We start from the raw sequence: 15,039 nt of genomic DNA, 5'->3' as shown, positions 1-15,039 counted from the left end.
TGGGTGAAAGATCTGACCCACGTTGCTAAGACAGGAGTGGCCCAAGCACAGACAGTGTCACAGTGGGTTGCCTATCTCAGAGGAGTAGTTTGTCTTTGTCATCGTTGAAAAAAGAGCTTCAGAAGAATCTGGAGCTTCAGAAGGCTCAGTGATGTATCATAGTGATGCGCCAGAAGAGTCAACAGTCGCTCCACCTGAGATGAGTCCCATTCAGGAAGGGAAATATCCATTCTGAAGATGCCGGGTATACGGAGGTTTGCAGGGATGTGACACAGTGTCCCCACTGCTGACACCTCCAGCCCTGGCGTGGCTCTGGTCCCAGCTGCTATTAAGCAGCATGTACAAGTATGACTTCTTAACAGCCATCACTATTACAGAGGTGCCGTGAAGGACAACCAAAACAACTGATACTCGTAAAGCATTTGGGGTCATTGAGTGAAAGCTTTTAGAGATATTTCATTATCCACATTAACTTTTTTTCCTTTATGTGTGGCTACTCTGAATTTTTCATTTGGTTCATGATTGAGATAGTAGAGATTTTCTTAGAAAAGGAAAAGGAGGAAATAGATGTGAAGGCAGGACAGCACGTGCTGCCTTGTGCATATTGTGCAACAAGTCAGTATAAAACCTATTATTTTACAACAGCAGTACTCATTATTTTTAATTTTAAGCATGTGCATCTAGATATCAGCATGTCATCCAAACTCAAGTTTTACTGTGCAGCGTGCTGTACTGTTACTGTACTGTGTGGACAAACCAGATCTTCAATTTCCCTGTAGAGTTCATGAGTTGCCAGTGACTTCCAGAATAGGCTGTCTTGATTTCTTCTTTCCAATGTAGGTTTATTCTTCCCTAAAAGAGTAAAATTTACCAAAAAATTAAACAAACTCTGTTATATAATGTATGGGTTTTGTTCTCATAGGGAAGTAACCGTTTGAGCCTGAAGTCAAAACTCCAGTGGGCATCTTCATGATACCTCAGGACAAATACTTTGTCTCCCAGAGAATCTAATCCTATATGCAACACAGAGTTATGTTATTAAGAGCAATATTTTAACTAAATGCAACTACAAATTACACATTTTACCTTGCTGAAATTGCTTTTTAAGAAATCTTTGTCAAAATGTTTTCAGTAAACCTTTTCAGAAAGACATAGTTCTAGCAAAAATAGAATTTATCATTTCTGGATTTTCTATTAAATAAATACACAATAGCACAAATTTATGTGGAAGAATACTTGCAAAGAAGCTAAGCCAAAGAGATGTAATTTCTGGTTAGTTCTAATTGCAGTTAGTTGTTATTCTTGGGTCATTTGGAAGACGTTTTTGTAGTCTTAATTCAGCATCATGGAAAGACACAAGTACCATGGATACAAGCCTTTCTTCTTCCACTGGCAGCTCAATTTTTCCACTGCAGAAGGGCTATTGTCAAGGGCATCATCACAGAGGGAGTGACATTCAGCTTCTGGACAACATGAACCCCGGAGCGCTCTGCCAGGACTCTGGGTCTGGACTTTTGCACAGGGAGATGCTGACATGTACATTTAGACCCTCAAGTAGCTTAGGTAATCTGCTACTTGCAACTCAAGTCAGGCATTCAATTAATCGTCTTGTCAAGGAGCTGCTTTGTGGGGATGTATGTGATACAACCTCTTATGAATAAACACACGAATTAGCAGTTCCTAGATTAGCTGCAACTCTCTGGGGAGATGGAGCACATTTCTTTCTATGAGCAACTTACATAAATACCTAGAAATTACAGGAGGCATTAATCTTTCCGGAGTGCTTCTGGAGGAGCAAATCCCATCCTTGTCATTATGTTATCATATTTGTGGTTTTCAAAACACAGCAAGGAGACAAATTATAGCAAAATTTAACAAAATCATATCTTATTGACCAAATCATTAAGGAGCTATTATTGCAGCCTGTCCAGTTTACCCTGTGCCACTGACATGAGTGCAGTGACAGCGCTGAATACACAGAATCACAGAATGGCCAGGGTTGGAAGGGACCTCAAGGATCATAAATCTTCAACCCCTCTGCCACAGGCAGGGCCACCAACTATCCCTTTAGTACTAGACCAGACTGCCCAGAGCCCCATCCAACCTGGCCTTGAAAACCTGTAGGGATGGGGCACCCACAGCCTCTCTGGGCAGCCTGTTCCAGCACCTCACCACTTCTCTGTTAAGAACTTCCCCCTGACATCCAACCTAAATCTTCTCTGCCTCAACTTAAAACCATTTCCCCTTGACCTGCTGTTATCTATCCTTTCAAACAGTTTACTCCCCTCCTGTTTATAGGCTCCCTTTAGGTATTGAAAGGCTGCAATGAGGTTACCCCACAGCCTTCTTTTCTCCAGGCTGAACAAACCCAGCTCCCTCAGCCTGTCTCTGTAGGGGAAGTGCTCCAGCCCCCTGATTATCTTTGTGGTTCTCCTCTGGACTCTCTCCAACAGCAATTCTGTCTTTCTTGTACTCGGGGCTCCAGACCTGGACGCAGTACTCCAGATGGGGCCTCACAAGAGCAGAGTAGAGAGGGACAATCAACTCCCTGTCCCTGCTGGCCACCCCTCTTCTGATGGAGTCTAGGATACCATTTGCTTTCTGAGCTGCAAGAGCACATTGCTGGCTCATGTTAAGTTTTTTATCCATCAGAACCCCCAGGTCCTTCTCTGCAGGGCTACTCTCAAGGACTGCTCCTTCCAGGCTGTATAAATGCCTTGGATTCCTGTGGCCCAAGGGCAAGACCTTGCACTTTGCTGTGTTGAACCTCATTACCTGGGCCAACCTTTCAAGTCTGTTGAGGACCTTCTGAATGGCATCCCTTCCTTCAACTGTGTCGACCGTACCACTCATCTTGGTGTCGTCAGCAAACTTGCTGAGGGTGCACTCAATTCCGTCATCGATGTCATTGATAAAGATGCTGAAGAGCACCAGTCCCAAGACAGACCCCTGGGGGATGCTGCTTGTTACTTGCCTCCACCTGGACATAGAGCCATTGATGACCACCCTCTGTCTGCGGCCTTTCAACCAGTTTCTTATCCATTGAGTGGTCCACCCATCAACTCCACATCCCTCCAATCTGGAGATGAGGATGTGGTGGGGAACCATGTCAAAGGCCTTGTTCAATACTTCCTGGTGAATCAATTTTTTTTGTCAGCTACTTGCTTATATTTTTTTTTCTTTTTCCAATATTCTGTGACATTTGTAAAGGAATATTTGGTATGTTTGGAGCTCCTTTTTTAATAGCAATGCTCTGGGTTTGCCCAATCTGAGTGTCTTAGTTATACAGAGCATACAAAATAGCAACTTCCTGGGGCTGACATAGTGTGCTTTGTGCGAAATGAAAATAGGCATGGAAAACCTGTGAATCAGCACAGAAAACATCACACATTACCCAGGAAATTGCTTTTATAGTCATGTCGGAAGCAAACACTGATTTCTTAAAAAGAAAACCATATGCAAAAGAAACAATAGCCCTTCTAAGTGACTCACATCTTTCACTGACAGTTCTATCTTACATTATTAGGAGAGGCATCTTACCTGGATGATGGAAACAGACCAGCCAGTCTTGAAAATATTTGTACTTAACATACCTCCTCTTCTATTGTTTTTAGTGGGTTTTTTGTTTGTTTGTTTGTTTTTGTACTTGTTTCTGTTTGTTTGAATGTAGAAAAGGGTGCCTAGATGAAATGGAAAAGTGGCTGAGAAGTGCTGTGAATCATGGGGCTTGCAGAAATATTGTAGCTTCCCTTTTACTAAACAGTGCTTGGACATACAAGGGATCTCTACAGATTTGAATTGATTGTAATATTTATTGAGAAAAAGAAAGCTTATTTTATAGCAAAATATATGCATACTAGTTGACACAGTAAGCTGGCAGGCACAATCCAGCCCTTCGCAAATACACTTTTTGTTATAAATCTTTGTACCTAATCCTCTTTTATTTAAAGGTAATTTTACTGGAGTCAGTGCCACTCCTGATTTACAGCAAGGTACTTTCACTTTACTAGTTTTGTTACCAAAGTGTGGCCTCGACATTGCCTAGTAAAAGGGGACAATCACCTTCCTGGTCCTGCTGACTACACTGTTTCTGATACAAGCCAGGATGCCATTGGCTTTCTTGGCAATCTGGGCACACTGCTGGCTCATGTTCAGCTTACTGTCAGCTGACACTCCCAGATCCTCTTCCTATACACAGCCTTCCAGCCACTCTGCCTCAATCCTTTTGTGTTGCGGTTGTTGTGATCAAAGTGTAAAACCCAGCACTTGGTCCAATTGAACTTCATTCCCTTGGCCTCAGCCCAATTATCCAGCCTGTCCAGATCCATCTGAAGGGCCTTCCTGCTCCCTGGCTGATTGACACTTCCTCCCACCTTAGTGTCATTTGCAAATCCGCTGAGGGTGCACTTAATTTCCTCATCCAGGGGATTCATCATCAACAAAGATACTAAACAGGACAGGCCCCAGTACTGACCCCTGGGGAATACCACTCGTGACTGGTTGCAACTGGTTGTAACTCTTTGGGCCTGGCCCTCCAGCCAGTTCTTTATCCAGCAAAGAGTGTTATCTGTACAAGCCACAGGCTGCCAGCTTCTCCGGGAGAATACTGTGTAAAGCCAAGATAGACAGCATTTCACAGAATCACAAAACTGTAGCAGTTTAAAAGGACTTCTAGAGATTGACTCCAACCTCCCTGCCAAAGCAGACTCCCTACATCAGGTTGTATAGATAGGCGTCTAGATGGGTCTTCATTATCCCCAGAGAAGGAGATTCCACAACCTCCCTGGGCAGCCTGTTCCAGTGCTCTGTCACCCTCACTGTGAAGAAGTTCTGTCGCATATTGGTGCAGAACTTCCTATGCTCAAGTTTATGGTCATTTCCCCTTGCCCTGTCCCTACAGACCACTGAAAAGAGTCTGGCTATATCCCTTTGTGTCCCACACTTTAGATATTTATAAACATAAGATTCCTTCTCAGTCTTCTTTTCTCAAGGATAAACAGTCCCAGGTTGCTCAGCCTTTGCTCATAAAAGAGGTGCTCCAGGCCCTTTATCATCTCTGTGGCCCTCCGCTGGACTCTTTCCAGGAGAACCCTGTCTTTTTTTGTATTGAGATCCCAGAACTGGATACAGTACTTCAGGTGAGGATTGACCAGGACAGAGCAGAGGGAGAGGATCAGCCTGCTTGACCTGCTGGTCACACTTCTTTTAACGCATCTCAGGATCCCATGGCCCTTTTGGCCACCAGGGCACATAGCTGGTTCATTGCCAACCAGTTGTCCACCAGGGCCCTCAGGTCCTTCTCCACAGAGCTCCTCTCCAGAAGGTCATCCCCCAACCTGCACTGATACATGCTTTTATTCCTTCTCAGATGCAAGACTTGACACTTGCTTTTGTTAAATCTCATCTGATATCTTACTGCCTAGCTCTCCATCCTGTCCAGGTCCTGCTGAATGACAGCACAGCCTTCTGGCCTGTCAGCTGCATTTCATCCACTGCAGTGTAAAACCTGAAAGTATAAACTGCAATCAAAATTGCTTAACTACATTTGTCAGCAATTCTACATTGTTTTTCCCATTCATCACATGGGCAATCCAACACCTGTCTCCAGAAGTCAAGAATAATGTTGAAGGTGCAGCTAGCAGGCTGGTCTTCTACCTAGACCAAGGACTGCAGGAGTCCCGCCAAGAGCATAGTATGTACACCCTCTGAAACGGCCTGCACCGAGTGCCACCTGTTGAGTATCCTCCTAGATAGATGCAGAGATGGTGCTCTGAGTTGCAAATGTCTCCTTTGCACTCAGGCATGCTCTGGCACAGAGCTGCCACTGGGGCCACATGTACCATGCATAGCAATGCTGCAGCAACAGTGTTCAGACACAGCTGCTTCTGCAAGCGAAGGGCCTGAGCGTGAACAAAACCCAGGCTTAGTCTTCCATACAGCTATTAAATAAATGAGACAAGGACTGTAAGCAATGCATTTTTTCTGCTGATGCTATGCGTCTAGGTAATTTTCTCAGAAACAGTGCACTGATTTCACTGTGAGCACTCATCTAAACCAACACTGAGTTTCCAATTGCTTCACTTGGTGCAGGGCTGTGTTGCAAGGAACACCCTGAGCTGCATACATGAGCAGTGATGGTAGAGCAAAACATGTGTGACTACAGGTGCTACTCCTGTGTGAGCCCAGGGCCATCACAAAAACAACAAGAAAAAATGTGAAGATTAGTTACCAAAAAACTCTTTGGCTGGTTGCAGCGATTGTCTTTTCATCCATCGAAGAAGAAATCTCCAAAGCCAAAAGGAACTTCTGAACTTTTACCCAATGCTTGTCAGGACTCTTGAGCTGTGCAAACCACGCAACCACCTCAAATGTGTGAGTCATGAAAACCCACTAGAGACAAACGCATTGAAGATGGGATGTGCTGTGCACAGGTCTGCCCTCCTTTCTCCTGAGCAATAGCAGTGGAGGGCAGTGCTACTCTGACTGCTTCCATTTTGGTAGTGTTGTGCCTGCGGTGCGCTCCTTGGAGGCAACATGACGGAACTGCAGCTCACAACCCCTATGCTTCCACTTCCTGGATGACAACGTTTGGGCCACAGGAAACTCTGACACTCATCCAAGCCCACATCATGACTTTCTCGGGAGATTTCAGACCGTTGCCCACCTGGTGCTGAGCTTAGAGAAGGCTGTGCTCTCTCAAATGCTAAATGGAGTGAGCATGACAACACATGGCTGTGCTGAACTCTTCACCTCTGATGAGCAATCTTCTTTCTGAGAATCACAAAGCTCAGATGGGAGCTGAAAGCTGCTCCGTGACCTGACGTCATGCACTCCCTCAGGGCTGAACAGTGCAGATGAAAGGAACACAGCTGCTATAAAGAAATGTATGCAGCTAAGTTCTAACCCAGCACTGGGCCATATGCTACAGAACAGGGCAGGCCAAACCCACGCAGCCACAAACGCAGGAAGCCAGGGAAGGACAGACAGACAGCAAGCACGCAGCACGGCAGGAACAACGCGATGGGTTTCACGTGGCCCAGCGACACACCGCCCCACGCCGGGTACACCCGTCCAGCCAAGGGCCACACGCCCGGCGCGGAGACAGCTTCCCCCCTCGGGATGGCGGGGTTCCGACGGGTCGCGGCCTCGGCCCCCGCACAATGGCGGCCGCGCGTACCCGCCGCCGACCGAGGGCGGCGCCACCGCCATCTCCCAGGGCCGGGCAGCGCCGCGGCCGCCGCCCGCTCTCCTCGGCGGGGCCGGGGGCGGGGCGGCGGCACCTTCCCATTGGCGGAGGGGAGGCGGCCTTGTGCTGTGCCTGAGCCGGCCGGGAGCGGCCGCATAGTGCCTGGGGCGCCGTGCGACTGAGGACGAGGAGGCGGGGGATCGAGCGATCGAGCTCCGAGCGACCGACCGGCCGGGCGCGGGGAACGAGTGCTGCCGCCGGGCGGGTCCCAGCGCGACAGCGAGCAGGGAAACCCCCTTCCCGCCTCGCCTCGCCGGGGTCAGGTGCGGGGAGGCCGGGGAGCGCCCAGCCGCCGCCGGGTAGCGGAATCCCGGCGGAATGCGGCGGGCGGGCGGCGCCCCGGGGAAGGGCGGGGGTCGCGGGAGGCGGGGGCGGTGCGGCCGAGGGCGGGCGTTCACATCCGCGCTCCTCCGCAGGGCGTAGGGCGGCCCCGGCGTGGCGGTGATGAGGGCGTGGAGCAGGGGCTGAAGGCGGCGGTCAGCGGTGTGGCGCGACGCTACCATGACGGTGTTCCGGCAGGAGAACCTGGAGGAGCACTATGAGACCGGCGAGGATCTCGGCAGGTGGGTGCGGGGTGGCGGCGGCGGGGACAGAAGTTCTCATTGTGCCGTTGTGGCGAGTCTGGGAGCGGCCGAAGCGGGGCCGGCAGCGGTGCTGAGAGCGCTGGATGGGCAACGGGCAGACCCGTTCCTTCGCCCTCCGCCTCAGCCCCTCTCAGTTCGGCCGGCCGCGGTTCGTCGTCCATCCCCGCTTCTATAGGAGAGGGTTGCGGCATTTCGAGACGGCACAGGGCCGAATCTGTGTCCGGCGGTGATGCCAGTGATTGCAAAGCGCGGACAGTGTCACGTTACTCGGGGCTGCGCCGAGGGCAGGGGATGTCCTGAGTGCCCCCGGAGGTGGCGGTCTGGCGGTGTCGGCCGGCTTTGCGGTGCAGTGGGGCTCTGAGCTGTGGGATGCGGATAGAAAGGAGCGGCATGTTATCAGGGACATTTAAAGCAACAGTAACGTACTCGTTGTACAGCCACATGCAGAACCTTTTTCTGCATCTCAGGTGTCTGACGGGCAGCCTCGTCGTACTGACTTGTTGGATACTGTGGTAGAATGATATATGTATGCTGAGCCATAAATTTCAGGTGTGTGGTCTGAATTCTTTATCCGGACTTGAAAAAGACTTTGGGAAGAATGTGTGAAGCGTTCTGGAATTCAGTTTTCAGCTTCTGGACTACTGAAACTGGCACCATGCTTGTGCTTACAGATGTTGGTACGTGACTTATTTTACAGGAGAAAATAAAGAGAGAATCAGAAATTATCCACTGTGTTTTCTTAAAATTCTTCACAGAGAAAACGGTTCCAGCCTGCTAGTTCAGGAAACACTGAGCTTGGTATAACTCCTCATGTATTCGTTTTAGAGGGAAAGTGTCAGTGCAACCCTTGGTCATCAACACCTGTTTGTGATAAAGAGCTGGTTCCTTAACAATGCTCACATACAGAAGAGGTTCCATAAGGACACTCCTCATGTAAAAATATGAGGATTTTCCTGTACAAGCGTGCTTCTGAAGTCTTATGCAACTCCAGAAAGTAGCACTGAAGGTGGGGAATTTCATTTTTGAAGCATGGGGAAGTGCAAATACTGGATGATGTTACTAGTTACTTTTATTAAAAAAAAAAAAAATAGCAAGTGGAGTTTTTTAAATTATCTGAAAATCATGTAATAAAGTTCAGTAAAAAACACAACTTGTTGTGTTAATGTGATGAGTTAGAAACAAGGTGTTGCAGTGCCAGGGCTGTTTGCTTTTCTCCATTTTAGTGGTTTATAACCTTAGCGTGCAGTTTAAACCTATAACATTTAAGAATTTAAATGAATTAGTTAAACTCTATTTGTTTCTCCTTAAAGTAAATGTAACAAAGAACCTTGCTGATTTTTAGTGACTGTTATGAGAAAATGCTGATTATAAACATAATCGGATGTGTGGGTTTCACTTTAAAAATAAAAGGGCCGAAGGAGTTTACCTCAGTGCTGCTCTGAGAAATACACATCATTCCATAGCTAAGCGCTGCCATAAAACAGTAGGGATAAAGAAATCTCAGCATTGTTGTTGAGCAGTTTAGCTCACTGATGCTTCTAACTTGTTTTTGAACTTAAGCTTGGAGGGTTGCTTGAAATACACTCGTAAATTCTATTTCTTTCTCTTGCTTCATTCCCCCTTAGGCTCATCACCTTATATTTGCATATAAATGTACTTGCAAATATCAACCCTGAGTGAGGCTTAAAACTAAAGGATCAAGTGACTATTAAAAGCACCTGTAACTTTAAGATTTTTTGTATTTATATGAGAACCTGAGTCATGATCTAAGATTTGGCTAAGCGCTGATTAAAGGTTCTTTTTTTTTTTTTTCTAAATCAGCCTGTTTTTCCCTTGTTAGGGATGAATTCATTTGTTTCCATTTAGCAGCAGCAGTGAAACAAACAAGTAGGTAAGCAAACAGGTTAGTGTTGGGTTTTTTTTTTTGGTTTTTTTTTTTTCCACTAAGGAGTATTTTCACATATGGGTCCTGAAGCTCCTAGGATCACCTGCCTTTTGAGAATGGTTCATGAAGATGCAAATACTTTGGTATCTTAATGTTTTCACTATTTTTTTTCTTGTAATTTATTTTGCTATCTCTATTGCCTTGCAATACTTCTGGTAGTAACTAGAATAAAAAGTAGCTTTGCTGTTCTAGCGAAGGTCTCTTAAAGAAAATACGTGGATTGATGAGATTTCTGATCAAAGCTAGTAAAGAAGGTTTTAAATACTGCTTGCACAAAACCTGCAGGTGGCTGAAACAAGGAGAAGAGATAATGGCACGCCTTGGCTGAAAAAAATGCACTTCTCAGTTTTATGTTATTTCTCAGTGGCATGGCAAAAGTAATAAACAGTCATTCTCTTGGTAAAATGTAAAATGAGTTCTATTCAGTTCTTTTGTGTGTTTTGATTAATCATTATAGAAAATAAGAGAAAAAGAGTTCAGAATTGTGAATACTTGTGGGGTCATTCACTTTTTTTCATCTTGCCTCTACATTAATTGTGCAGATAGCTCTGTGATTGTTGAAGTAGATCTACTTCTTTTGTCATGTTTAGCTTTTGTACTGAGTATCCTGAGACTTGCCAACCAAATGCTGTCTTCAGGATGGAACACCATACGTGGAGACCGTGCTCTTGACCATGTACGTTTTGTTCTGTGTACACTTTTTTGTGTCTTACAGATTTAGTGGTATGTATCAGTGTATTAGCCCAGTGTAAGTTATTGTGTTAAATAATCATCTAACCATGACATTTCAAAGAATGTTGGAGATTCTGATCCTACTGGATTAGAGATGATCATGAAAGAGCAACGAATTTGCTAAAGCGGGTTTATTCATTTTAATTCTGCCTGCAGTTGCAAGCCATCTGACTGTGCATTTTAAATACCCTGCTGCAGTGTCTCTGCTTCAGTTTGCCCAGAAGATGGGAATTAAAGTTCATCAGTATTAAAAACCTTACCATGGGGAGGGCGCAAGGAAAGACCTTGAAACCAGATCAGACTAATAAAAATGGGTTTTCTTACTCTTGTATGATCAACTTTGCCCGGAAGCGATTGCTGTGAGAAATGGTGCATTACTCAGGAAATTATTGGGAGTGGTATCCAAGCAAAGCTACACTATGTACATCATGTTTGTTTATATGAATTTAAATGACTTAGTTAATATTCTTAAATACGAAATTCTTCCTGCCTCTGCTTTTCCTCCTTTTTTTTATCATTAAACTTTTGAGTGTTCCCTGAAGAGCTGCAGATTACCGAAATGTTTTGGAATTGAAGAATGGCATTTGCTTTGCACTGTGGTTTGTTACTTATTAATAGAACACCCCTGTTGTTTCAAAAAGTAGGAAGAGATATCAGGCAAATTTGAACTTCACTTGTTTGGATCTTTTGAACTCACAAGTGAAACATTTTCAACCATTGTTGAACAAAACAATGGATCTCAGCAGCTCTGGAATCAACATGCTTCTGCTTGGTAGCTCAGTAAGCAGAGGAGCTGCCAGGGTTAGCTTACTGCTTTCTGCTGTTATCTAAGGTATCTAATCACTTTATCAGTTCAGAGAGGAAAATGCATAGGGTAATGTGATGAAGGTGATGATAAGAGAGAATAGGCAGTTGTGGAAGTGAATATATTTGATCTGAAAAATGTTCTTTTTCTTTAGAGCATTCAGTTAGAGAAATCTCTGGCCATGTGGGAACTGATTTCAGTAGTAAGCAGTGAGTACGTAGGCAGAATATATATATATTTCTGGTTGTTCATGCTTCAGTTTTCAGAAATGCTCATTTTTAGGGCTGCAGAGGCTGTCCCTCACCTATCCATACACTGGAACAGTAATTACACTGCACTCTGGTGTTGAGAGGAAAGAGAAAACAGTGGACAAAAAATGCTTGGATGACAATTATAACGTGACCATGGTGCTTTTCAGGCTTGACAACCTGAACAACTCATACTAATAAGCTGATTTGCAGAAATTGTGCACATATTGTCAAGTTCCATTATGAGATACACAGCATGTGAAATTCCTTCAAGATGATGGTTCCTTTCAGAACGGCCAAGCTGAGAACCATGCCAGCTGTCTTTTTAATACTGTTGTAGGGTGATGTTTTTTTTCCTTTAGTTATCCTATCAGAAAGTCATAATAAGGAAAGGAGCAGTTTGAAGGACGGTCTGGTAAAGTGAGAAGTATTACATTTGTCTAAAATTTTTAATTATGCGTGTGGAAACTCAGTTTCTGCTTCATTGGGTATCACTACTTAGTTTGCTCCCTTGAAAGACATGCTAACCTTCATTTTTGTGCAGAGACAAAACTACTGAATATTGAAGATGGGTAACAAGCAAACCCCTGGAGCAGTGTTTCCCGAGTTACTTGTGTAAGCTTTGCAAATATGAAATTCAGTTCTTTTGTAACTATGTATGCAAATTCCAGTAATAGGTGATAATGAATTGCAGTAAATTGAATGGGCTCAAACAGTTGGCCCCAGAGCTACTTCTTGTGTAAAACACCTGAGTGGCTGATGAAGCCCAGCTTGCAGCAAAGAGCTATTTCAGTGCTATCTCTGAACTGTGTATATGTTGTATCAGTATTGTAAGCTTTGAGAAGCTGAATATTTAATGCTTGCCTTGATAACATCAAGTAGAGCAAGCCCTAGTGGTTGCATGGGGACAGAAAAAATAATCCTCTAACTGTAAAGAGTGGTGGCAAGAGTTACTCTTCTGTTGGATCTCATCTCACTTTACCTCAAAGTCATGTCTCAAAATGGCTCTATTTGGAAATGCATAATAAACTGCAAACTGCAGATCATGCAGGCTGCATGCAGCACAGCCACTAACAACTGTTGCCTTTTAAAATGTGTTGAGAGGTGTTGCTGCAGGAAAACCACAGGAAGTACAGCTGCTTTTTGGTGTGACAGCTTCATTCTTAGTGCATTTTTCTGTTTGGAGAAGTGTCTGATTTATGAGACTTTTAAAACTAAGTGTAATTAAATCTACAGCTTGCTGATTATTATTCATTCATCTAAATGAATATAAATCTGAACTCATCAGGAAGTAGATAAAATGTTTGTCTTTGATTTCTCTTCTAGGTAGGCTCAGTGAAGTACAGTCAGCTCCTGAATTGATGCGTTGAGGGTGTGGTTAAACTTAATTTTGTTCTTTCCAGCTTTGCTTTTTAGTTTTTCTGTGAATATGGAGGTTTTTTTGGTGGACTTTTTTCTCATCTCTGTTATTTGCCTTCACAGATGTTCAGGTAAATCTCTTCCCCTATTAGAACTGAGTGTACTAAACAGAATTTGGCATGCTTGTCTTAGGAGGCTGAGGCTCCATTTTCCTGAGAGTAGTATGCCAGACCCAGTCCAGGCTGACTGTAGGTGACGTGAGTAGTATCACTTTCCCCTGCTGAATGTTTCTACCCATTTCTTTGATGCAAAGAGAAGAAACACCTTATATCTAACTTATGGCCACAGTCACACTCAGATCAGCTGAAAGCCCTTTGAAATTTCAACTTGCGAGGAAAGTTCTACAAATCTGCCTCTAGTTAAACACATGGGAGGAATAGAGGTAAAGAACCATGGTATGAAGGCAGAACATAAGCTGTGAACCAGGAAATAGAGCTGAAAATAATGAGAATGACAGAGAGTACTGAGGCTGCAGGGAAACCTTGCCAGGCAGTTTTTAAAGTTGGTAAAACATTAAAAGGCCTATCAGTTTTTGGAGGAAATTGCATATTTCCTGTGAGAGCCACAGCTGGTCCATATGACCAGTGTTCTGTTTTTGGCTGATTTTGTTAGTCTTGCAGCAAACACTCAACTTTTTGGCATAGTTATATGTTATGGAGGAAACAATGTCTGTTAGAGCAGTGGTTTAGTAGTTTCTATTTCCTGAATGATAGGGTCTTGCATAGTAGTCTTGTATGAAGTAAGGCTTCTCTCAAACTGTGTTTTGACCCCACTGGGGGAAGATGGGTGACCCAAAGTAGTACTATCCAGGAAACCTGAGAAGCATTAATCACCAGCACAGTAGATCTGTCTTAGTCAGCGCTAGCTTATGGAGGAAACTGAGGTGAACAATGAAAGTTTGCATCTCAGGGTTCTGGAATTGAAAGTACTTCCTTGTATATCTTCATAACGTAGTGTGTATAGAGTAATGTAAATGGTGTGAAAGTTAGTGGAGCAGACTGCAAGAGCTTCTGCCAGGTAGCCTAATGTAGATAATTTTGCTGCAGTCAGATCTCATAACCTGGGGCTGATATCACAAGAGTGGAGCCTGCTTGTCTTGGTCAGTTGTTGGGTAACACTCCTGTCAAGTGCAGAAGGATGCGATTTTTTTCTAAATACACTGAAAGGATGAAAACGTTTAAGGAAATGAAGAAACTTTGATCTTGAAAGATCTAAATTAGATTTACACTTTAATATTCACAGGTAAATGAAGAGGCTGGAAATTGAAGTGCTGCTGGCCTCCAGGAGAGTGAACTTCAGGATTTCTCTTTGAAACAAAGCTGGTTTGAACAGGGAATCTAAATTGTTCAAAGACCGAGCTTGTAAAATTAATGGGGAGTTTAGCTTGACACTGTTGTGGGAAAGGAGGAAGCTGATAAGGATTTATTCTTTGTGGATCTTTTAGATCAGCTTTAAATCTCTTTTCTATCCAGGCATGTTATCGTCCTTGAGGATGTTTCCTACTTTATGAAGGCTATTATAATATTCTAACATGCTTAAAATATATATTTTTGGTTGTTACGTTGATGTCATGGTGAATGTCTTCTAACAGGTGCTTTTCACCTAAATCCAGAGCAGTTCACACAATTTGGCATTGTGGTGAAGCATTGCAATGAGTAATCCATCTGATGGTTTGCAACCTTATGTTTTTGGTTTTAATATCTTATCCCCTGCCCCTTATTCTCTATTAATTGCATGACCAGATGCGACAAATGACAACTTCTGCTTGAAGATGCAGTAATGCTGAGGAAGAAGTATTGCTGTGTGGCTACCCAGACTGAACAGCACAGAACTTGCAGAGCAGTGCTATGCCACTTTTTAAAGGAGCAAGTCGCTTCCTGAATAGCCTGCCTGCACATTTAAGATGCTGTAGGTGTTCAGAGCATGTTGTCTGTACTTCTCTGGAAGAACATTAGTTCTTACCAGGTGATGGCGAGCATACGAGGGTATATCCACACCTTTGGAGAGTTTGCAGTCAGTGTAAATTATAACCATGCTTACAGCCTGGTCGACAGGTTTAG

The 15,039-nt window shown here is 44.2% G+C and overlaps 1 protein-coding gene across 1 annotated transcript in view; it reads left to right on the top strand.

The window, feature by feature from the left end:
* The first annotated feature begins 7,271 nt into the window (after nt 1-7,271).
* Nucleotides 7,272-15,039, top strand: part of DAPK1 (death associated protein kinase 1) — a 95,505-nt gene continuing 87,737 nt past the window's right edge. The window contains exons 1-2 of the mRNA XM_031598538.2: nt 7,272-7,509; nt 7,663-7,809. Coding sequence (XP_031454398.1) covers nt 7,748-7,809 — 62 coding nt within the window. The 5' untranslated portion in view covers nt 7,272-7,509; nt 7,663-7,747. The remainder of the gene's footprint in view (nt 7,510-7,662; nt 7,810-15,039) is intronic.

The sequence above is a fragment of the Phasianus colchicus genome, chromosome Z (assembly GCF_987193195.1).
Source record: "Phasianus colchicus chromosome Z, bPhaCol1.hap1.1, whole genome shotgun sequence".
Classification (NCBI taxonomy): domain Eukaryota; kingdom Metazoa; phylum Chordata; class Aves; order Galliformes; family Phasianidae; genus Phasianus; species Phasianus colchicus.
The sequence above is the reverse complement of the archived record's forward strand: the minus strand, read 5'-3'. Positions and strand labels throughout refer to the sequence as shown.